Source organism: Paroedura picta, chromosome 3 (genome assembly GCF_049243985.1).
Source record: "Paroedura picta isolate Pp20150507F chromosome 3, Ppicta_v3.0, whole genome shotgun sequence".
NCBI lineage: Eukaryota > Metazoa > Chordata > Lepidosauria > Squamata > Gekkonidae > Paroedura > Paroedura picta.
In genome coordinates, this window is record NC_135371.1 from 147,187,895 (window position 1) to 147,211,116 (window position 23,222).

Consider the following 23,222-nt stretch of genomic DNA (forward strand, 5'->3'; position numbering starts at 1 on the left):
CTCTGAGCTGTGTCCACTGTGTTAAGTTCTTTTCTCCTCCGGTTATGGATTAATGTTGGGTTGTGTAGCTTGACAGAAACATAGAATCCGACTGGTTGTTATATGTGATTTGCATGTCAATATATTGTAGAATCTGGTATGCAGCTCAGTTTTTTGTGGATACTAGTTTATTTTTGCTCCTTTCTTGAGAAATCATGGGACACTTAGAACTGTATAGTCAACATTTTACTTGAAATGCAGGGTGCTGGACAGTCTCAAGTGGCTGGGGCTTGTAAAACTTTAAGTCTGCAATGATTTCCAGTTTGGGTCACTCTGTCTTTTTGTGGCCTTATTTTGCCGTCTTGAACCTTGTTTTTCTTACTGTTTACTGATGCTCTTACTGCAGAAAGCACATTCCAACAGCACTGCAAAGGTGCTGTTGAGCATTGCAAACAGTTAAAAATAAATTTGGTCATTGTGCTTAAAGGGCACCAGGAGCAAATTATCAATAGTAACCTTATCATACCTTGAATGAGTACATTCTGCTCTGGTGACTAGTAAACCTTGCAGACGTCTGGCCAGTGCATAGACTTCAAATCACCATTTCACTGTAAAGATGAGATACTCATAAGTACGCTGTTTTCTGCCTCTTCCTGCATATTCTTGTCTTAAGATGTAACCCCCCCTCCCCCCAAACAGTGCTTTTACTTAACAAACATTTGAAAGGGAAATACAATGTTTTACATGCACGGTGCTTGGGTTTTGAAAAACATTGTCTGGACTTCAATAATAAAAATACTACTAGTAGAAATACTACTATCAGAAATACTACTTTGACACTAGAAAATGGACAGTACAGTAGAAAATGGACAGTGGTAGCTTTTAAAACTGAATTGTAATACATTTCTGTGATCTAAAAGTATGTGTGTCTTCCAAAACAGAAATGGTTTGGACTCTGAGTCATGATTTCATCATTATTTTCCTTCCTTATTTCTCCTCCTTTCTGAGACAGAGTTTGTAGGCCTCTCTCTAACCCCATGGCAGACTCAGATGTTCTATGACTAAGAACAGGACTTCTCTTAAAATGCTTGAGGCTCCTGCATTCTTCAAGAGTCTTCTGTTTGCTAAAGTAACAATCACTGCAGCTATCCTTCTGCCATTGCTCTGTATTTATTTGTGTGGATTTCCCTCTATTTAGAGGGAACAGTGATAATTTGGGCTTACAGTAAACAGGTGAAATGCAGCGAAGTGGAAACCTTGAAGAAGTCAGTGCTGTTTTGACTGAAAATGCTATGAGAGGACAGAACCTTTGCTACTAAACCTGTTTTTCTTTAAAAGTGGGTTGGGTACCTTTATGCTGGTTTACTAACCCTAGTCACCTAGTCATTCTCCTATTGACTGCCTGAAGTAGAAAAAAGAAGCTGGGCTGCTTTTCTGTTTCTTTGCTGCTTAAAGGGACCAGACACTGCAGAGAGAGGGAGTAATGGGAACACTGGCTGTGGTAGTGATGGTGTGAGTTAGAAAATGAGACCTTCGAAGATTGGTTTATTTTGCAATTTATATACCGCCTCTCTCAGTTGTCTGTCTCAGGGCAGTTTGCATAGTCTAAAAACTCAGTGAAGCAGTAATTCATATGGATAAAACCACATTGAGCAGTATGGGAGGGCAGTATAGAAATCTAATAATTATATAAATTAAAATAAATTAAGAATTATATAACACCACAATTGATCACTGTAACCCCAACTGATCACTGTTGCATCAGTCCTAATTACTGATGTTAGTTATTAAGTGGGGAGGAAGCTGTAAAAATCCTGATGGCTACTACTGCAAGCTGGTTCCTTCTGTACATCCGGCTTCTGGTTGACAGGTACTTTTGTGAGTTGCCTTCCTGCATGAGTCACACTCTCAGCTTGATCTACCTCACAGGGTTTTTGTGAAGATGAAAAGGAGGCGTGTGAGCCACTTTGAGTCCCCATTGGGAAGAAGGAGGAATATAAATAAAGTAAATGCAAAGGAGGCCATCTTGGAACATGTGTATGTATCTCTTGTGATAAAATTAACACCCCCAGTCCACAAACTTGATAATCATTTGTATCCCCAAGGAAAATCACCATTACTTGTAAAGCTTTTCTGCCCAGGTGCCCAAAGGGATCTGTATACTTTGTAAGGAAGCTTCAGTGACTTTTGGATGGGTTGTGCCTCACTCCCTGTTGGGCTTAAGGAAGTTTACTATGGCTGGAGAATGTTTAGCATTCATGAATTGGAGCAGGGCAGAAGAGGATAGCATATAAGTGCCAAGCTGTTTCTGTTTCCTGCCCCCAAATCAGCTTCTGGCTTTCTCCTCCCTGTGTTGAGTATAAACTTAGTTTCCCAAGGCTGTAGAAGCAAGGGTGGAAGAGAGACTGGTGCCTTCCTTAACAAGCAGGCTGAGTTGGTAGAAAGAGTCAGAGGCAGTACCCTGTCAACTCAACCTACAAGTTTTGCCTGATTTTTTCCTCCTAGTGCTTCCATTTGGCTGCTGGCAAGGAAATGTATCATAGAGAGATTATGTCCCTTGCAGTGGATAATTGCCTTGATTCACAGATGGAAGATTTGGGTATTTAGGTCTCAGGATACAGTTGTGAGGACAGACAGGACATGGGACCCCAGCTGAAGGTCTCAGTCTGGTTTGTGCTTAGGTTGGAGGGGGGGGGGACTTCTCATAAATCTTATGCAAGCTGCTTTGAGCCCTGTGGAAGCAGTAAATGGAAGTTCTCAAGGCTGTGTGGAGAGTCTGGTTCAACTAAATTCAGCTGGGTGGAACAGTGAAAGGTAGGCATTTAAATTCCTTTCATGTATGCCATTTCCTTCTCCACATTGCCCTCACATGCCTCAGCTGCTCTTTGCTTTCTGGTGGGCAAATGCAGGCACTTCTAGCTTTACCATTAAAATCAGATGGCAGATTGAAGGAGGTACTTTATGTGTGAGAATGCTAAAATTGTTCCGCTTCCTTCAGTTATAATCACAACACCTTGTATGTAGCTTTGACTTAATTTGCAAAGCTAAGTCTTGACATAATTTTTGATGGTTTGGATCCTTTGGAGCAAAGAGGACTTCATCTCAATAGTGTTGTCCTTTCTGAAGGCAGTGGATGGGCTGGCAGGTGTATACTTCCCCCCCACACACACACTTTATTAGTAACTTTATTAATAATACATTTCCATGTTAACATGTAGTTTTCCAATATAACATGATTGAACTTCCAGTAACACTTTATACAACATATCGTATAATTTTTGTACACTGACACAAATGCAAATAAACAAATTCTGAACCTCCTCTTTAAATCTCAACTGAGGATTCCCACTCCAAATTTATATGTTTTCCCAATATAATTCCAAAATGGTCTCCATTGATTTTTATACTTTTCTAGGTCTGTATCCTTAAACAATGCTGTGAGTCTAGCCATTTTTGAAAAATCCAATAGTTTCATTATCCAATCCTCCAGCGATGGGGTCTCCTTTGTTTTCCAGGTGTAAACTGATCATTATGATTGCAAGAGATACTTTGCTTTGGTCATCTCTGTGAAGTGGCAATGTATGGGTAACCCTGTTTCTTCTGCTAAGGATCTTTGCTGTGTTTATTTCCCCTTCAGGTTTGTTTTGGGTGGAAACTTGTGTGGCTAGATAATACTCTCGGAAACATTGTTGAATAGTATAGTGCAAGTGGGTCCACCAATAAAACTCTAATGACATTTGCTGGCTCTGGTTCCTGACCAGTATGTGAAAAATACCTTTTGTGCATCATTGAATCAACTCGTCAGCAGAGATCAGGTGATGTGTTGGGAGTTCGGCTTGGCTTCACTGTTTTATAGGCCACCTATTGTGGTAGCTGTAGTTGAGATCTTGTTGACAAAAGAATGCTTGTCAAGAATACAAAAAAGTCATCCAATACCAAATATAGAATGGAAAAACCCAAGACAGCTGAGAGTTCCTTTTGAAAGTCTGAACTTTTCCTAGTCTGAACTAGGAAAGTAAATGTGTGGAAAGAGTTACCTGGTCCCCTGAAGTCAGAAGTTGGTCAGCTAAGTGAAGCATGTGATCATGACCCCATTCATAAGTGCACTGTTTAGTGAGTTTCATGATTGATCTGTTCAGTTTTCAACAGTGGTGAGCCCATAAACTAAGTAAGACTTTGTTTATACAATACATCTAACACTAAAAACATGACAAGGACTCAGCCACAATACTAGGAACTGGATTTTATTTACAGGTATTGATATTGATTGATCAGATCTGTGCCTCTTCATTATAATATGTGTTTTTTAAAGTTACGTGGAGACGTAGGCTAGGCTAAGAGTCACATGACAGTAGGAAAAGGCCTTGTTGGAGGTTTGTTATTATTGTTAGGTGCAAAGTCGTGTCCGACCCATCGTGACCCCATGTTGGAGGTTAGGTTCAGCTAAAGCCCGTCTTCAGTCTTCTGTACATGACTTTTTTTCCTGTGGATAATGGTGGAATTTGTTAACTAAATTGGTATATACGTGTCAGGGTCATAATGTGTAAGGGTTTTCCCTAATGCATGGAACAAGCATGCCTGTTTTGAGCACCTATATCTTAAGGTTATTATGTCTATACCAGGGTCAACATCAATACTCAAAAAAACAAGAGGGAGAGAAACTTCTAAAAAATGGGGGGTTCATACAGCAGTGGTCAAATTAATCTATGCAATGCAGGGAAAGTGGCAATGAAAATTACAGAAAGGAAAAGGCAATGCAGTAAAGGACAGGAAAACTTGTCTACCTAAAAGGGGGATAAAGACATACAAGCCGGAAGACAACAGGGGGAGAGGAGGGGTTGTCCACAGGAGTTTTAGGAGCTGAACTAACCAGGTGGGGGAGGGAATTGCAGCAGCAAGTTCAGGGAGTGGAGAGTTGAAATCATAGGACCTACCCTATTACCCACAGCCCAACTTGTAAGGCTGTGGGTAATAGGATAGGTCCAAAATGATGCCAAAAAAATGGGGCTGTGGGAGGGATTTTGATACCTTTTCACCTGGGATGAAGAGAGGTAATAAAAACACAATTTTTTAAAAGAAGAGCAAGACTGAAGAGAAATACTAGTGGGAAATGGCAGCACACAAAAGAGGGGTACAGGACTAGCTGTTCCAACTAATCAAATTTTACTGCATGTGATTCCGCTGTGTGGGAATCAGATTGTTCCAGAAGTTTGATAAATGAGATCAAGGGATCAAATACAATGGTAGTCAGCTTAGAGGAACTAACTACTGTTTAGTAGGTGCCAGATTCATGGATTTGATTTGCAAAGATGATTCTTCCAATGGTGAGGGAACTCCTCAGTGTGACATTAGGGTCACAGTGAGCGCCTTGCAAGGGCATTCAGGCAGTCCCAGCACAATGAGATCTGGGTTAGGAATATTCCACTTGTGAAATTGCCAATTCAACAGGATAGCATCTGCCAGGATTCCACAGGGATGATCAGGCTCATGCCCAGGCAGTCACCTGATTTCCTAGGGGTAGAATTATCAGTTAATACTACAATTTTACATGTATCTCTCAAGGGCCAGACAGCACCTTCCATTTATATGATACTTTGGGTATAGGTCCGTGAAAAATGGATTATCAAAATGAAGCTTAATGGCGATACAGATGGTGAGTTTACCAGCATCTGAATGCCGGATCTATAACCTTAGCAAAACAATTCTATTTTCCAGGTCATTTATTCAGGGACTTAGCCCTTTCATAAGGATAAACTTAGAATTGCTTCCCATTTGTGGAAGAGAAATTGCTCCTGCTAAGCCTCCAACTCTGGATGGTTTTTGCTTTGGAGACTGTGCATGGAACACAGAAGTCCTTTTGTGACTTGGGATCTGATTTTTAGTGGTAGTTGGGGAATTGGGGTATGGGCTATGCATGTGCTGGGAAGGGATCCCCTCCAGGGAGGAGAGAAAAAATAATGATCTTGCCAGAGGCATGATCCAAATTACTCAGATTCTTTTGAGCAGGAAGTGATGCTCTGTTCTTTACTTGGGACATATGGGTTAACTGTAAATTTTGAAGCATGCATTTTTTAAATATCCTTTCCCATCCCCAGAGCTCCCCAATGTCTGCTTTCATGTCCATTTCTACTCTTCTGCTCCACGGCTTATTGAATTGGGTCATATCCATACCAGCTTTTATTAATTCTGCACATGTACTGGCTGGTGCAAGTTTGTTTCCCTTTGTAGCTGGTTCTTGGGCTTTCCTTCCTTGTCCTGCCTATTTGGGCCTGCTCTTTTATGAATGTTTGGTCTACTGCTTTTGCTGCCGAAGGTGCAAGACTGAACCAGGTTCCTGAGCTTCCTTTCTGGGCATGTCTTAGAACAGGCCTCTTCTAGCAGGATAGCACATTGCAGAAGTGGGACTGCCATTTCCTTTCTTAATCTTTTCTTCCAGTACAAATCTCCATGGGTTATTTTGGCAAGAGGTAGGAGGAGAAAGAGGGATGCACAGTACAATTAACTTACTGGACTGTACAGGTGGTTGTACAGGATGCTTAGGGCTGATCCTGCGTTGAGCAGGGGGTTGGACTAGATGGCCTGTATGGCCCCTTCCAACTCTATGATTCTATGATCATGTTAAGCAGTCCAGTTTTGCTTCTCATGGGGTGATGATAGATGCATGTAATTTTCTTGACCTCCTAACTGGTATGCTTTGCCAGTTCAACCAGCTGCTTGTGATAGGAAATGACAGTTTTTGCTGGTGAATATTCATTTGGTTTTTCTATTTCCCTGTCTCCTTCTGGGTGTTTCCCCAAGGGACATCTCTTGGTCCAGAGGAGCAAAGAAGAGATCATTGCTTCTTAGCTACAGCTCTGGAAGACATGCTACTTACCCCAAAACAATCTCTGTTTGTTTGCTTTAAACAATGATTTCCTGAAATTTCTGATTTGGGAGAGGAATAAAACAGGGGTGGGTTTGGGGCTGATTTTTTGCTCTCCGTTTTGCATACTCAGTTTTAGCTGTGTAGCTGCCTTTTAGCAACATTTCAGGAGTCTCTTGGATCCTGCAGTATTCTTAAGGCTACTGCACCCTGAAGAGAAACAGCTTTGCTTCTCCTTGCTCAGCTTTTTCATGGCTTCCTGTCCCAGAACCCTCGCTGATTGGAGCTGTCTGTTTTGAGGTGCCCTGGGGGGGAGGGGGAGGTTTGCATTCAGCCATGTTGTTTAGCTATAGCATGGACTGCCTCAGAACAGCTGGAATGCATATGTTGCTAAGGTGGAGTTCAAAGAATGAATGTGGAAGAGGCAAATAGGAAAAGGAGGGAATCCACAACAGGAGACCAAATGAGTCTCAGAAAGAGCAGTAGCGAGGAAATTACAGATCAGCCAGGAGTTGGCAAAGAGCCAGCAGTGTTTGGAGGACAGGTAATCAATCAGATTTGTTTCCTGCTGCTATCGGAAACCGTCTTGCAGCAGGTTACAGTCATAAAAACCACACATAAAAAGTAAAACAATATAAAAATCCACAATAACTGCCGGCAAGCTAAAAAACCTAACCTCCCACCCGGCAGAGGTCTGGGTGCTTGCTGTGTGAATGTAGCTAAATATGGAGGGCCCCCTAGATCTTCCTTGCTCTGGCCTTAACCAAAGACCTAGAGCTCCATGTTGTAGGCCCTGCAGGGCCCTCAGCTCTTCTGGGAGCTCATTCTACCAGGCCAAAACTAGGACTGAAAAGGACTGGCCCTGGTTGAGGCCAGGCAAATCTTCCTTGGGCCAGGAAGTGTCAACAAGTTAGTACTTGCCCTGCGGGGGGCATAAGGTGATAGATGGTCCCTCAAATATATGGGTTCCAGAACACGCAGGACCTTGAAGATTAAAACCAAAACCTTGAACTTGATCCAGGCTGCAGCTGGAAACCAATGCAATGCTGCATCCTGGCCATGCTGGGCAGGTGCGCTTCCTGATCTGCCCCCTTCCTCCCTTTGGAGGGGTTGAATTTCAGGCGACTCCTCTCGAGCCATCCAGCTATGGCTTCCAAACATCTGGCAAATGTTTCTGGGGTTGTGGTGGAATCTGGGTGGCTATTCATTAGGAGATAGATTTGGGTGTCATCTGCATACTGACAGCCCAGCCCAAAACTCTGGACCAGCTGGGCTAAAGTATGCATGAAGATGTTGAAGAGCACGAGGGAGAGAACCGTCCCCTTTGGAACTCCACAGAGGAGTTGAAAACAATGTGATAGAATCATAGAGTTGGAAGGGGCCTTACAGGCCATCTAGTCCAACCCCCTGCTCAACGCAGGATCAGCCCAAAGCATCCTAAAGCAAGCTAAAAACTCTTCTTCCACTGCAACACCCTGTGTCCAATTCTGAAGGAAGGAAACCAGCCACTGAAGGGCTACCCCACGAATGCTAGTCCCAGTGAAGTGGTAGGCTAAGATTTCATGGTCAACGATGTCAAACGTGACTGACAGATCTAACATCACAAGAATAGCCAAACCATCCCTATCTAGCTGGTGCCAAAGGTCATCTGTCAGTGCGACCAACACCGTCTCTATCCTGTGGCCAGGACGGAGGCCTGACTGGTATAGATCGAGCGCAAGCTTCCTCCAAGAATGCCAGGAGTTGATCTGCAGCAGTCTTTTCAACCACCTTTCCCAGAAATGCAAGATGTAAGACTTAGTGGTAGTTTGCCAGGTTCCGTGGATTAAGCAATAGTTTCTTCAGCAAGGGACGAACCACCAACCCATTCAGCACCTCAAGGAACTCCCTGGTTGACAGGGAGATGTTGATAATATCCGTGAGAGGGCCTCCTATCTGCTGGTTGCTCCGTTGGAGCAGCCAAGATGGACAGACATCATGTGGGCAGGTGGTTGCCCTGACTGACCCCAGCAATTGTCCACTTTGGTTAATGAGAGCTGCCTGAAGCCATCAAATGTCACTTCCCGAGATGGCCAATGGACCTCCAGCTCCCTTTCTGTATCAGTTGCGGCAAGAAGGGGTGGCACTGGGGAGAGAACACCCCAGTGGCACTCCCTGGTATGTTGAGACCTGCAGGGAGTGATTCTCTCCCTGATGTTGTTTAATGCTCCCTCACCCTGCTAACCTGGAATTTCGGAACGTGGTGTCACTAGTACACTTATGATACCCAACTACATCTGCTGATGGATGGCCATCCATCCAACCTGCCCGCCCCCCCCCCCCCATCCTTGGCCTGATGTCTGGAGGCCATGGTGGACTGGCTTAAGTGGAGTTTGCTGAAGTTAAATCCAGCCAAGCTGGGCCATCGCTACAACTCCTTGATGGGGCCCAATTAACACTTTCAGTGAGCATCAAGAGTCTGAGTGTGATAACTGGACTTCTCATTATCGATGGAAGCTCAGATCACAAATGCTTCCTGCCAGGCTTTTTACTATCTTGGCCAGGCATGGCAGCTGGCACCTTTCTGTCAATTCCCAACCAAGTCACTGTGATCCATGCGATGGTCACCTTTAGACTGGATTACTGTAACTTGCTTTAAGAGGGGCTACCCTTGAGACTGACTCAACCTCCATCTGGTCCAAAATGCAGAGGCATAAGTCCTTATGGGGACTCCGTAGTGAGCTACAGCAGATAACTTGTGCAGCTGCACTGGATCCAGATTGGAGACTGAATCAGATTCAAGATTCTGGTTCTTACCATTAAGTCCCTTAATGGTCTGGGACCCTCATATCTTTGGGACCGCCTCTTCCACTATTCCCCCCCAAAGTGTAAAATAGGTTTCAAACAGTTTATATTGTATGGATTCATTACCTGCCTAGAGTCGCTTGAGACAGGACAGGATAGAAATTTGACAAATAATAATAATAGTAACATGTTAAGCTAGGAAACCAGTTGGTTCAGGTTGCACTATCTTTTATCTTTGTTCCATATTCTCCCATGTGTTTGAAATTTCCCCCCACTTCCCTTTCCCTATGTAAGCAGTTATATACATCTTCCTTTTTTCCTGTTTTCCAAAGTAAATGTAAAACATTGTGTTAAGAAAGCTGATGTCATCCCAAGATCACTCAGGTGTAAAATAACCAGGGTTTGTACAGGCCAGCTCTTGTCTGAGTTGGGTTGTGTGTCTGGCTAGTTTGTGATGGGAGGGGGCAGAAGTGAACCTGTCAGATGACAAGCATTGGCAGCTATCCAGTGAGAGTGTGTGGACTATGGTTTCACTGGCAAGCGATAGCCAAACAGCTCCATTCCCTCTTTCTTCTCGGGGAACTTCAATACGACTGTCTACCAGTGTCATCAGAAGACTACCACTATAACAGTTTTCAATTAGGATAGAACCACAGTGTTTCAAATGTACCTAACTCTGTTCATGTTGATTTTTGGATTGTAGCTCTTACACCTGGGCAGAACCAACTGAAATGACTCAGCTATTCTCTCAGAAAGCACAAGACCAGTCTGTTTCCTTGTTCAGGCCAGACAGCACCATGGTGTTCAGCGTATGGTTCCTGAACTTCTCAGTAGACAATACAGCTGCAGTTTTGAAATTTTTTGCTCTTTCAGTGATCCAGAACTTCAGCTGCTTATCTGAGTGTTTCAAGGCCATGAAATGCCCAACCAGCAGAGCCTGTATTCTCTGTAATCTAATGCAATTTATATATTAATATATGTATACTTTAATAAAAGAGCCTCTTGTGGCGCAGAATGGTAAGGCAGCGACATGCTGTCTGAAGCTGTCTGCCCATGAGGCTGGGAGTTCGATCCCAGCAGCCGGCTCAAGGTTGACTCAGCCTTCCATCCTTCCGAGGTCGGTAAAATGAGTACCCAGCTTGCTGGGGGGTAAATGGTAATGACTGGGGAAGGCACTGGCAAACCACCCCGTATTGAGTCTGCCATGAAAACGCTGGAGGGCGTCACCCCAAGGGTCAGACATGACTCGGTGCTTGCACAGGGGATACCTTTACCTTTACCTTTACTTTAATAAACCTTGTGTGGATATCCACATAGTATAGCATAGATCACACCTTTAGAATTACAATTTACAAAAGATCTTATGTAGTAATTACTGGTACTAGAAGAACCCTGAAACATGTTTTAAGACAAACTGTACATCTCGCACAATGAAAATTTCCCTTTGGAGTCATTCTGTTATCCATCCAAGTATTTATGTTGATTTTTTTCAGTTTACTCCCAACCAGCATATTTTTTAAGTTCTTGGCAGCCTGACATGTAAATAATGAACGAGATTTACACCTAGGATTCCCCGAAAGATGCCACTTTTCCCAAGTTTCTCTAACACTAGCGTATGTGTGAACATACGTGAGAGAAACCACCATTATGTCTGTAGATTGATGATTTCTAGTTTGAGGTATTATTTGCCTTTTTAAAAAGTCTGTTTTAGAATCCTAGAGGATTAACCTTTCTCTCTTAGCCTGTCTATAAGTCTCAGATTCTAGACTACAGTTTCTTCTTCGGCGCAACATTTGGGGATAAAGTACTTTCTTTTAAAGATGACCTGCAGCACACTCTTTGCTTTCCCTGGTGGGAATGACACATCTCTCACTGAGTGGGATTTTTACCCAAACTCTTGGATGGGTAATGCCTCTAATAAAATTTCTCTCTCTCATTGCTTTTAGCCCTGTCAGCTGGCAGAATAGCGACAAATTTATCCTTGCATTACAAGAAAAATTAAACTAGATTTGGGTAGAGTGCAGAGATAGCTCTGCAGATAATCATCTTTGGAAGCATTACTGTGCATATTTCTCTGGTGCAGATGCTGTGCTGTGGAAATACTTAGCATGCCCCGTGGATGGGCTTTGTTCATGTGAAATTGGCAAGAGTGGCTTTTCTGTAATGGGGGATCCGGTGTCCACGACACCACTAGCTCCAAACATCATGTAGCCCTCAGCTTAAAGCCCAGGCCTTCAGAGGACCAAGCCCAGGCATAGTTTGCTGTTTTGTTGTTTATTGGTTTATGTATCTGTATATAGGGTGGATGGTGTTGTGATATGCTTTGGATCCCTCCGGAGAAAAAAAAATGGGATACAAATATTTACATCAAAAATATTGGGATATGTCTGAGATGCATTTGTGGGAAGCAGATGGGTGTTCATTACCAAGTAGCTGATGCATAACTCTCATTTTTCTTGTAGAATGCATCATGCATCATTTTTGCTGCTAGACATGCCAGCGCCTCCACGGTAAGTGGTTGTTTGATTTCTGGTGGGTTGTGCTGGGGAGATGAAACGTGGTAATTTAGCCTTCAGGGGCTATACCCAGGATCCTCCATAAATTGTCTCTAAAGAATACAAAATTGCAGAAAACCTTGTATTCAAAAAAAAAAAAACCCCTTCCCCCTCTCTCCCTTTTTATGGCTGAATATTAATTAACGTTGTTGGCTGGTTCTGTGTCAGAGCTCACTGTTTCTTTTATTTCAGAATCTAAAAGATGTTCTTGCAAACATGATACCCAAGGAGCAAACAAGACTCAAAAGCTTCAGGCAACAATATGGCAACACAGTCATTGGTCAGATAACTGTGGATATGGTGAGTTCTGCCATGTTGGCAGCAGGGTTGGAGAGTAAATCTGAGAGGTTAAAGCTGTGTGCAGTGGTTGTTACCACCCTCATGGGCTTGCAAAAATACTTTTGTTCAGTGGTATCCCCAGGCACTTCACTTGGTAATGTGCCTTCAGTTAGGATGAAATGTGATCCACTTCTTGTTCCAGTGCCCCTGGTGGTCCCTTATGGCTCTTTTAAGGGAAACTGCTAGCAAGAGACGTAAGTAAAGCCCACGTGTGTCCATTATGTAAAAGCTCTGCTAGGAGCTGCTAGGAGCTAGGAGAATGTGAGGGATGCTGTGACATTAAGATAGAAAAGGAGTCATAGCTCAGTGAGGATACCACTACTATCGATAATGAAAAGCGGGATATAAAAAAACAGCTCTTCTCTGACTGCAAGAACCCATAAACTGCTCACTTAATGCATGTACAGTGCATGAATAAAAACCTGAATTCAGACTTCGGCATCTTAGTATGTAGGTGCCTACTTAGCACAGCTAGAAATTACTTCTTCATTTGGACTGGAGAGCCATGAAGGTCCATGATGCTGAGCTGAATTAACCAATATTCAGACTGTCTTCTGGAAGGCAGATGGTAAACAATGGGCATGGGCCCTGCTGATGCATTAGTCATGTCTGTGTTGTAATTTGTTGTTAAAAGAAATTAAATATTTGCACCTGGGCAGTCTGAGTTGTGCACCAAATAAAGCTGCATTCTGCAATCTCTATGTATTAGGCAAGCAAAGCTTGTGACATGTTATTTTGCATAATATCGTCAATAGTTTTTACTATGCTGCACAGTTTTGATTTTATTAGTCAACAAAGAGATAAGTAACTACAGAGGATATTGCAGATTCAATAAAAATCTTAATAAGCCCACCTCTGTTTTGAGATCAGCTGGCAGGCATCACACATATCACTAGGGTAGGCAATTGTAAGCCATTTTGAGACTCCTTTGGGTAGTAAAAAGCAGTGCACAAGAACTCAGCAGTTCTTTCTTGCAGCTAGAAGAAGTAAAACCTTGCTTAATTTAAAAAGAGGAGAGCTGAGGTTCACAAGAAGCTGAATGCACTGCTCATTACACATGCCCTTCCATGGAATCTTGTATCCAAAACCAATTGGGGGGGAACATCCATACTGGAAGGAACCTCAGGGGTCCGAGCGACTGTGAGCCTCAGCTCAGAGACAGTTGATTGCCTGATTTCCAACTCTATGATTCTATGATTTTGAAAAACACGCCTGGGTCTCTAACCGCTTGGTTCAGGCTTCTTAATCAGACTGACGGTACTGAGGGAAGATTCAGCTATGCCAGATCAATTAAAAATGTCCCTGTGTGCTTTCAATAGGGATTAGATCCAGTGTCCCATCCTAACCCACGAATCTTAAACTTTGTGTATGAAAATGTTCACTGTTTATTAGACGCATTTATGCTGCACTGGAAATATAAAGCAAATAAATTTATTTAATTTAATTTATTTAGCATGCGGCTCGCAATTGGTCCCTTGCCTCTGGACTGACAATCAGAGGGCCCAATCAGCAGGCACTTCGTGCCTGCTGATTGGGCCCTCCAATTGTTAGTCCAGGGGAAGGAGCCTATCGGTACCCTTTCTCATCACGGACAGGGCCCACCCTCGGGGCCCTTAACGGATTATTTTATCCGTTCCACTAGGAGCGGTTAAAGATAGTAGACCTTTGTATTTTTATAGAGAAGAGGAAGAGTCCTTAAAAACTAACAAAAACTGTGGCCTTCGTGAGTCACAGCTCACTGCAGATATGTCCCTATCGGAGAGTGGAGTGATTCCAGATGCCATATGACAGTAGCAAATGACATTAGATTAGGTGTGATATGCAGAGGGGTAATGGAAACTACTTCAGGTATGCATGGAGACAATCAGGAAAAATAGGTCTCCGCTTAGTCCAGGAGGATGCATTGCCTTGAGCTACATTATCAATTGCAATTCAGTCTCTCTTTCTAATCTGCCTTTGAAATTCCTTTAGGTCAGACAATAAAAATGTCATCCATGAATCTCAGGTAAAGGAAATGTGTCAACGGGTAAGAGTTCAGAAAATGCTGTTCTAGACGGTGACCAGAAAAAAAAGCACACATGAAAAAAGCCCACAGGAAATCTGCGCACAGAAACTAACCCACTGTCATAAATGCCCACATGGAAAATATGCATATCAGAAATACAGGGAGTAAAAGTGAAATGTTGATCAATTTCATGGGTGAAACTGACACATTGTGTATCCCTAAGCCAAGTGCCATGGTTGAAAGGAGATGCAAGACAGTACTCTAAAACAGTGGTCCCCAACCTTTTTCAGGCTGGGGACCGGTAGCAGCAGGGAGGGTGATGGCCCTCGAAAGTGCTGCGCATGCGCGATTTCGGCTGTGCATGGCGCATGTGCGCCTGGCACCAGGCCGTGGCCCGGTGGTTGGGGACCACTACTCTAAAAGAATGTCAGCTGGCAGACTGTGCCTCTGCTCATGGGTATATCCTGGACCTAACATACTGAACATTAGATTTAATATACTTACTTTTAAAAAGATGTAATTTGTTTACAGCAAAAACAATACTGCATTTTTGAACTTCACTTCTAGCATGTACATAATCTAGGGTAACAGATAAATTCAGTGTTCAAAAGTATAAATGGAAAAACACCTGCAGCCCTCCCTTTGTCCCCTGCAATCTTCCATTTGCCCCCTGCGGTCTGCCCACAACTGCCTTGTCAACTCTGGCTTTTGACCCACAGTTGGCTGTGCCCGCCTACCATGTCTGTTGTTCATCCTCAAGCTCTTGTAGTCTCTGCAGCCATCTTGGCCTCCACTGTCAGCCCTGGTTGCTCGGCCAGCATTGGCTGTGAACTGGACCTTGGTCTCCTACTTCCCCAGCAGTTACTGTCCTGCTTAAAGTTCTCCAGCAGGTGCCCGTGGCCATTTTGGCCCTGTCATCATGTTGGCTTTGGTCATCAGCTGGCAAATTTTTGAGATAAAAAAACTATGAAATAGTGAAAATAATAAGATATCATTATTTTGTTTATATATATATATTTAAATTTCTATGGTTATTGGTTTCCCTTCTGAATAAAGTTTGTTGATTAAAAAAAACCTCTTCCCTTTATTTCTGATGTGGGCATTTTTCCATGTGGGCATTTATGACAGTGGAGTTCTATCTGCACAATTTACCCTTGGGGAGTTTCCTCCTTTGTGTTTTTCCCCTAGATCTGTTCTAGATATGCCATGAAGATGTTGGCATATTGTGGAGCCATAGGGATGCCCATGGCTGTGCCGTTGATTTGAAAGTTATAGTTACTCACTAAACTTGTAGTATTTATTACTGAGACAAACATTCAGCATTCAGTGGCAAGATCTGCTCTGTTGTTTTCAAGCATGATGTTTTTAATGGCTTGCGGTCCATTAAGTTAATCTCATTGATGACATTTCCATTGTCTGGATCCATGGCCCTTGAAAATTTCACTGGATTTTCACTAACTTCCACCCCAATGTATGAATTACTCTTACACGGTACGGATACGACATTATATTGTAAACCTACAAATTAGCAAACATATCTGCATGTTAACCACATCCAACAATCCATTGTCTGTAGCCAAGCCCTATTCTAGAGTCACATCTGCTTCAACTACTCAGGCAGAGCTACTCACTTGAAAGCTCTACAGCAGGCATTTTTACAACCACAATGTCCTCCTGAAGTGGTAAGAAATACTATTGGAAAGGCCAGACCCAGGGACAGATTGCTATAAGACAAACCCAGAGAAAATGACAACAGAACATCATCGGTGATCACACAGAGCTTACAACTCAAGCCAGTTCAATGAATTATTAACAACCTACAACCTGTGCTGGATATTGACACTCACACTGGCACGGGGAGGCAGACCTTTTTCTTTTTTACAGACTGCCTGCTAACCTAAAATAACTTCTTACCCTCAGTGATAAGCTACTTAACATGGCCTCTGGTACCAAGGCCTGGAAAAAAAACCCAAAGATATCAACGCCATCACTGGATCCAGCAACGTCAGCCATACCATCTCAAGATCATAGTCCTACTTGTATCTAATGTGATTTATATCATTCTGTGTCAGCAATGCCCTTCCACTTTCTACGTTGGACAAACAGGCCAGTCCCTAGAACAAAGAATAAATGGACATAATTCCGACATTAGAAAGCACAACATTCAAAAACCAGTGGGGGGAAATATTTTAACCCTCCAGGACATTCATTTGCTGACCTAAGAGTAGCATTTCTCTTACAAAGGAATTTAAAAAGGACATTAGAAAGAGAGACAGCTGAATTGAAAATAGGAGTATGCATTTGGTTAAACTAAGCCAGAAAAAATACTTGTTTGATATGTTACCAGGCTTTTTGGGGGGTGGGGGTGGGGGTATGTGTGTGTATGATTTAGCCAATTAAGGTACTCTAATCTGCTTGGCTACCAGTATAGCTGAGCCTGGACTCGCATTTTAGTTTGTGCCGACTTGATCTGGCAAGGTGAGGACTCTTGTCTAAGGTTAGGAAGACAACCCCCCCCCCTCTAGACTCAAGTCTTGACCCTGATAGCCCCACCCATCAGCCTGTTGAGAGTCTTCACTGCAGTTGGAAAGAGCTGGAAGAACAGGGGGGGCAGGTGAGGGAAGGAAGCTGGGAATAGTGTGGGGAGAGGGAAGAGGCAGGGAAAAGGGCCACAAGCTACAGGAAGGCACCGGAGGATGCTGGGGGTAGCTAGAGACAATGGCTGGGAGCAGGAAGCTGCCAGACCTGGTGGTGGGAAATCCTTTGTAGATATTGGGTGCATTGGGAGAAATGGTGACTGCAGGTGAGGGTGTGCAATCGGCAGCAGGAATGACCTCACCCAGCCTGCTTTGGGTCAACATGGTCAAGTATGACCCATGTTGAGGGATGAACTAATATTGGGTATTAATGGGCAGAACAGAAGGTTGATTAACAGAATCTGAAAGTTACAAGTAGGCTGGGGGGGGGAACACACAGGGGTATAAAAAGGAGTGTCTACAACTGGTCAGGGAGGATTCTCAGTAGGATTGGGAGCTGGTCAAGAGGAGGAGGGCCTGAATGTCATAACTCCCTCTCCTCCTTAATCTGAGGCCAGAAGGGAGTTCCCGTGGGTGAGTGACATGGGGGAAGGCACTGCTATCCCAAGCAGGCAGGGTGGACTTGACATAGTTGTATCTGAAGAAGTGAGCAGCGATTCACAAAAGCTCTTCCCCTGCCACAGATTTTGTTAGCCTTTAAAGTGCTACTGGACTCTTGCGCTTTTCTACTGCTACAGACTAACACCCATCTTGATCTGTCTCTTTGTGTATATGTAATGTACACTGTATAGGGCTGCAATGTTATTCAATTCAGAGTTACTGTAACTCAATTAAACTTAAAGGATTTTGGCAGGAGTAAGTGCATAAAATTGCAGTGTTTGAGTAACAAATCCTGGCTTGTATGGAAGAACTTGTTCTGCCTCTTGCCTGTTCTTCATTTCCCAGCAGTGGAAGTCTTCCCTATACTGGTGGAAACAAGGTTTGGCATTATCCAACAAAACGTGGCTTGTACTAGTTGTAAATTGTGGCAATGTCTACATTCACACGTTGGCTGCGAACTCTAATATCCTAGTCCTTTGTACAGAGCTTGGATTTGGGGGTGTTCATGCATGTTTCCCTAATTGTAAGTGTATTACATGAACACATGAAACTGCTTTATTCTGACTCAGATCCTTGGTCCATCAAAGTCAGTACTGTCTGTTGTACTTAGATTGGCAGCAGCTCTCCAGAGTCAGAGACAGACACGCTACCTACTGCCAGATTTTTTTAACTGGAAATCCTGGGGATTGAACCTGGGACCTTTTGCATACCAAACAGATGCTTTCCCACTGAGCCACAGCCCCTTCCCATTTCAGGTTTGCACTGACCTGCATTTTTATCTGCCTTGAGTGCAAGGAAATAAGATGGGGTATAAATATTTTTAACAAAATATCAATGGGTGGGAGGGCAGAGGGTGTTCTGTGCACTGAATGTCCTAGAAAAGGCAAGTTGACTCAGTTTTCTGGGGGATCCCTTCTCAGTGTCCTCTTCCATGACTGATTTCCGTCTTTTTCCCTCCAGATCTATGGCGGCATGAGAGGTATGAAGGGATTAATATATGAGACCTCTGTGTTGGATCCCGATGAAGTAAGTAAACTTGAGCCTCTTGTTATAGATGTCTAGTTGTGTGGCTTGTCCACTGTGATGTAAACCATTTTCTATATATGCATTTTGTTTCTTTTTTTTTAGGGGATTCGTTTTCGTGGCTATAGTATTCCTGAGTGTCAGAAGCTGCTGCCCAAAGCCCCTGGAGGTGCAGAGCCCCTACCAGAAGGGTTGTTTTGGCTGCTGGTGACAGGAGAGATCCCTTCCCAAGAACAGGTAATGGACCTGTCTGTGAAAGAACTGGGGGTGTCTTAAGTTCTCTATGAAGTTTCTGATCACAGAGATGGTGGGAAGACTGCAGTCCTTGCAGCTTGGTTAAATGGCAGTCAAAAATATTCTGCTGCCCTCTCCAGTCTAAGGAATGGGAAGGCCATCTGAATATCAGTCCCGTTCCTAGTGCAGAGCTATGATATGTTTCTCTTCCTCAGGTGAACTGGGTGTCCCGAGAATGGGCCAAGAGAGCAGCTCTGCCGTCCCATGTGGTCACCATGCTGGACAACTTCCCAACCAACCTTCACCCAATGTCCCAACTCAGCGCTGCTGTCACCGCCCTTAACAGCGAGAGCACCTTTGCCCGCGCCTATTCGGAGGGAATCAGCCGGACCAAGTTCTGGGAGGTAACTGTGAATGGCAAGTGAAGATGAGTGACCACTAACTACTGGCTTGATCACCTGCAGCTGAAATTTTGGGGGAATCTTCTGTTGGGTGTTTTGCTGGACACAGCAGTGGCACTCTGCAAAATCTACTCTATTTACTGGCAAGAGATAATAGCAGGAACGTGGCTTCTAACCCACAATTTCACAGCATTGAATATCTGAACTTTTGGTTGCTGCTGTGACCATCCATGACACTTGTCTGGCTCTGAGTGCAGGAAGGAAAAATCAATTGTTTTGAAGGTAGAGAAATTCTATTTTGCTGTGCATTAAACGAACACTGAAGACTAGTTTGTTCAGATCCGTCTGCATCAGAGCAATTCATGGGAGCTTCACATTTCCACATCCTAAGCTGCTGCCCAGGATTCCCTCATCCTAGGGGACTGCCCTGCTAGTATCGAATGCTGGTGAAGCTGTCAGGTTTGGGGTGTTGGGCAAGGCTGTGTACAGTCTAAAAAGATAGATTTGGCCGATGTGGTCTGCCGAGATCTGGCTGCCCTTTTTGTTTGTTTATTTAGGCTTTCCCTTTCCAGTTTGGGAGAGTACCAGCTCAGTTATCTTTCATCTGATCCTTCAGCACGTGACAAAGGACCCAAGAAAGTCTGCATTGTCTGTGACCTTGGTCATTTGCATGTGGAAACCAGCTGCCCTGGAAACAGGAGACCTTGAGTGCCTTGACATGTGCCTCTGGCCTGACATGCTTATCCTCATCCAGCTGCATAGAAGGAGAGAGACTTTGGTCTCCAGGCTCGTCTAGCTCTATGGACCTTTATCTGCCTTGTGGATGATGCTCTTAGGAATGGTGGGGTGGAGGGGAGAGCCCTTCTTCTGCTCTGTTTCCAGTAAACAGCAACTATTCAACCTAGTGTAGAAGTGAGGGGTGCATTGTAACAGCCCATGACACAGCCCAGAAATGGCATTTGATGAATCTTTTGTTCCAAAATTAGTTTGTACCTGTGGTCTGTAAGCATGTGTGTACTTAAAATTCCAAATTACTGGAATGGGAACAGATCACTGAGGTGTGGCAAACCCTCTAGTAGAAAACAGGACATGACAATCAGCTTGTTCTTTATTTGAGTTTCTTTGGCAAACTAGTTCTGTTTCCTGGGCTTCATATACCTTCTTGCAGTGATATTTCCTTCTATCATATCTCTTTTCCAGTTCAGAGCACCTCTGCTAGTCAGACTGTAGTGGTTAAAGGGTTGGTCTAGGATCAAGAGACCCTGATTCAAATTCCCAGTTGCCTAGAAAGCTCTCTGGGCAACGCCAGAAGATGTTGCCTTTGGCTGAAAGTGAACAACTTGCGTGGAAGACTAGTCCTGCCCCTAGGTTCCTATAGTCTCTCTCTGCTTCTCAGAATGAATGTACACTTAGCTATCTCTGTCCTTTCTCCCATTTTTGCCATGCTGTCTAAAACAGCTGCCCTTTTTCTTAAAATACTTTATTGTCTCCTGTGGTGACTCAAGCCTTGTCCTTTCTCTATTAAACTACGCACCTTCCATTGTGTCTTGATTCCCCTTGATCATCCCAGGAACAGTCAAGCTTGTCTTTTCTTAAATTCTAGTTCATATGTTTTGTAGCTGGCTGCTACTCTTAACGTTAGTCCTGTGTTAGTGGACTCTTCATGGACAAAAAGCATTGTTTCTCATGCCACCATTGCAGCTCCATCAGGGTGTGGCTAGTATGGAACATAACCAGGTGAACTATGCAGTGTGGCGTACCTGCCTGTTATTGCAGGAGCATGGAGCACAACCTTCTGGGAATGTTTCTGGTAGCAGCTACACCTCAGAGATAATCTATGAATCAACCTGTAAATTAGACTAATTTATAGAATTAGTTTTGAGATAGTGGGATTGGAGACATGGGAGGGAGATTCCTGCCCCCCCCCCCCTCGCAAGCTCCTGACAAATACTATACGAAAATAGGAAGTGGCATGTAAGATTAGGAAAGTGGGGTGGCTAAGCAGTTCCTCTGCTTTTGGCTTCTTTTAAAGGTAGCAAATCAAAAATAATTTTATTTTAAATGCAGAGCCAAGGCTTTCTATGTGTCCAGAAACCAGAGTTGTTCCCTCTGGCTTCTTAATTGGCTGAGAATACTGGTCTTCCATGGTTCTTTGTGATAATGAGAGCTAAACATATGTTCAGAGTTCTTTATTCTCTGGCTGTTTGAAGAGTGGTACTGTGCGTGTTGTTGAATACACATCCTTGGTTTAAATCGTTGCAGCTGTAACTAGCTAACTGGAGCCGAAAAGCTTTTGACTACACAGGCTGTAGTAGTTTGACCTCTGTCACCCACCTCTCCCTACAGTTCATCTACGAGGATTCCATGGACTTAATTGCCAAGCTACCATGTATAGCTGCAAAGATCTACCGTAACCTGTACCGTGAGGGCAGCAGCATTGGCGCCATAGATCCTGCTTTAGACTGGTCACATAACTTCACCAACATGCTGGGTTACAGCGACCCAGAATTCATTGAACTCATGCGGCTCTACCTCACCATTCACAGGTAAATCTATGTTTGTGATGTGAAAGCTATCTGTGGCTAGACAGCTGTTGCATCCACTTGTTTGAGTTGCAGAGGTTGCACAGAGGAAGATGGTGGGAGAAGCCTGCTCTGATTTGGCCACAGGGAGCTGCAGGATCCTTCCTGTTGGTTATTGGGTTTTCAGGCACTTGTCCTAAGCAGAGCAGGAGCTAGCCAAGGGCCTTCTTGTGCCTGGATAAGGAGGCTACCTGTACTGGTGCTCCCTTCATCTTGGCTGAGCTGGTTGGGGCAGAAAGTTCAGTTGCTGTGCTGATGCAGTATTGATAATTGGGGCTTCAGTGTTTGAAGCACTGGATCTTTATGCAATGAGCGGTAGTAAAAGGTATCTGGATCTCTCACCCCCCCCCCCAGCTGCTACCATACAATCTGTTACGTCCTTGCTGAAGGGAGAGGCAGCCTAATAGACCCTTGCTGCCATTCTTGATGCATGTGTCTCCAACCTCCAGGTTTACAAGCCTCTTAATACTAGAACTTGTTCAACCCATTGGGAACCCATTGTCCTGCTCTTGAGCTGGAAAACACAGGCCTGGATAGTGCATAACACGTGGAGCCGAATGCAGTGCTGTAGCCTGATATTGTTGCATGATGACAACAATATGCCCTCTGTATCAGTCCTGATCCACCTGCCCCCAAAGAAAATATCATATTGCTTTTTTGGCTTTCCCAGTGTCTATTCTTTAGGTGTGACTTGCTAGCAGGGTGTGAGTCAGTAAACCTTTTGTTCCACTGTGGCCAGAATCATTTGCACCTGTAAGCACCAAAGTGTTCTATGCTTGAGTCATCTGACAACTCCTTGCCTTTTTGGCAGCAACAAACTTGCATCTGGGCTCCTGTTCCTGGAGTATAATCCTAACTTTTGGAACACGGATTTGAATTTGAAAGGGAGGGGTGCATTTCTCTACAGTAGGCTTTCTTTAATAGCTGTGGTACACCAGAGATGAAATTTGGATGGTGGAGGACAATTTCAGGTTTGTCTATGAATCTGCAGAGATGAGATATTTTACACTTTTTTGTGTGTGTGCGTGCACGACTAGACTTCGTATTTTGTTTGTGTTCTGTGTATATATTAATGGTCAGCCTTTAGTTCAGGTGTATCAAAACTAGCTTTGGAAATAATTCCGTGCTGTAATGATTTCCCAGCAAGGGTTGTAAGTGAGTCTGGGCTTGGCTATGACTGCTTGGCCAGTCATGGGCTAGCCAAACTACTTATGGACCTGTATTCCAGTGTCTTTTATAACCACTATCGTCGTCTATATAGCTAATAGCCGAGTGTGGGCTGCTCTGCAGGTGGTCTTGTGGCTGGGGACAAAGGGGCCAG

General features: G+C 43.8%; 1 protein-coding gene across 2 annotated transcripts in view; it reads left to right on the top strand.

Annotated features, from left to right (window-relative positions):
- The window catches only part of CS (citrate synthase), a 36,982-nt gene that overhangs the window by 7,637 nt on the left and 6,123 nt on the right, over positions 1-23,222 (top strand). For both annotated transcript variants that reach the window (XM_077328554.1, XM_077328555.1), the window contains exons 2-7: positions 12,088-12,135; positions 12,373-12,480; positions 18,622-18,687; positions 18,790-18,921; positions 19,134-19,322; positions 21,666-21,865. In XM_077328554.1, coding sequence (XP_077184669.1) covers positions 12,088-12,135; positions 12,373-12,480; positions 18,622-18,687; positions 18,790-18,921; positions 19,134-19,322; positions 21,666-21,865 — 743 coding nt within the window. The remainder of the gene's footprint in view (positions 1-12,087; positions 12,136-12,372; positions 12,481-18,621; positions 18,688-18,789; positions 18,922-19,133; positions 19,323-21,665; positions 21,866-23,222) is intronic.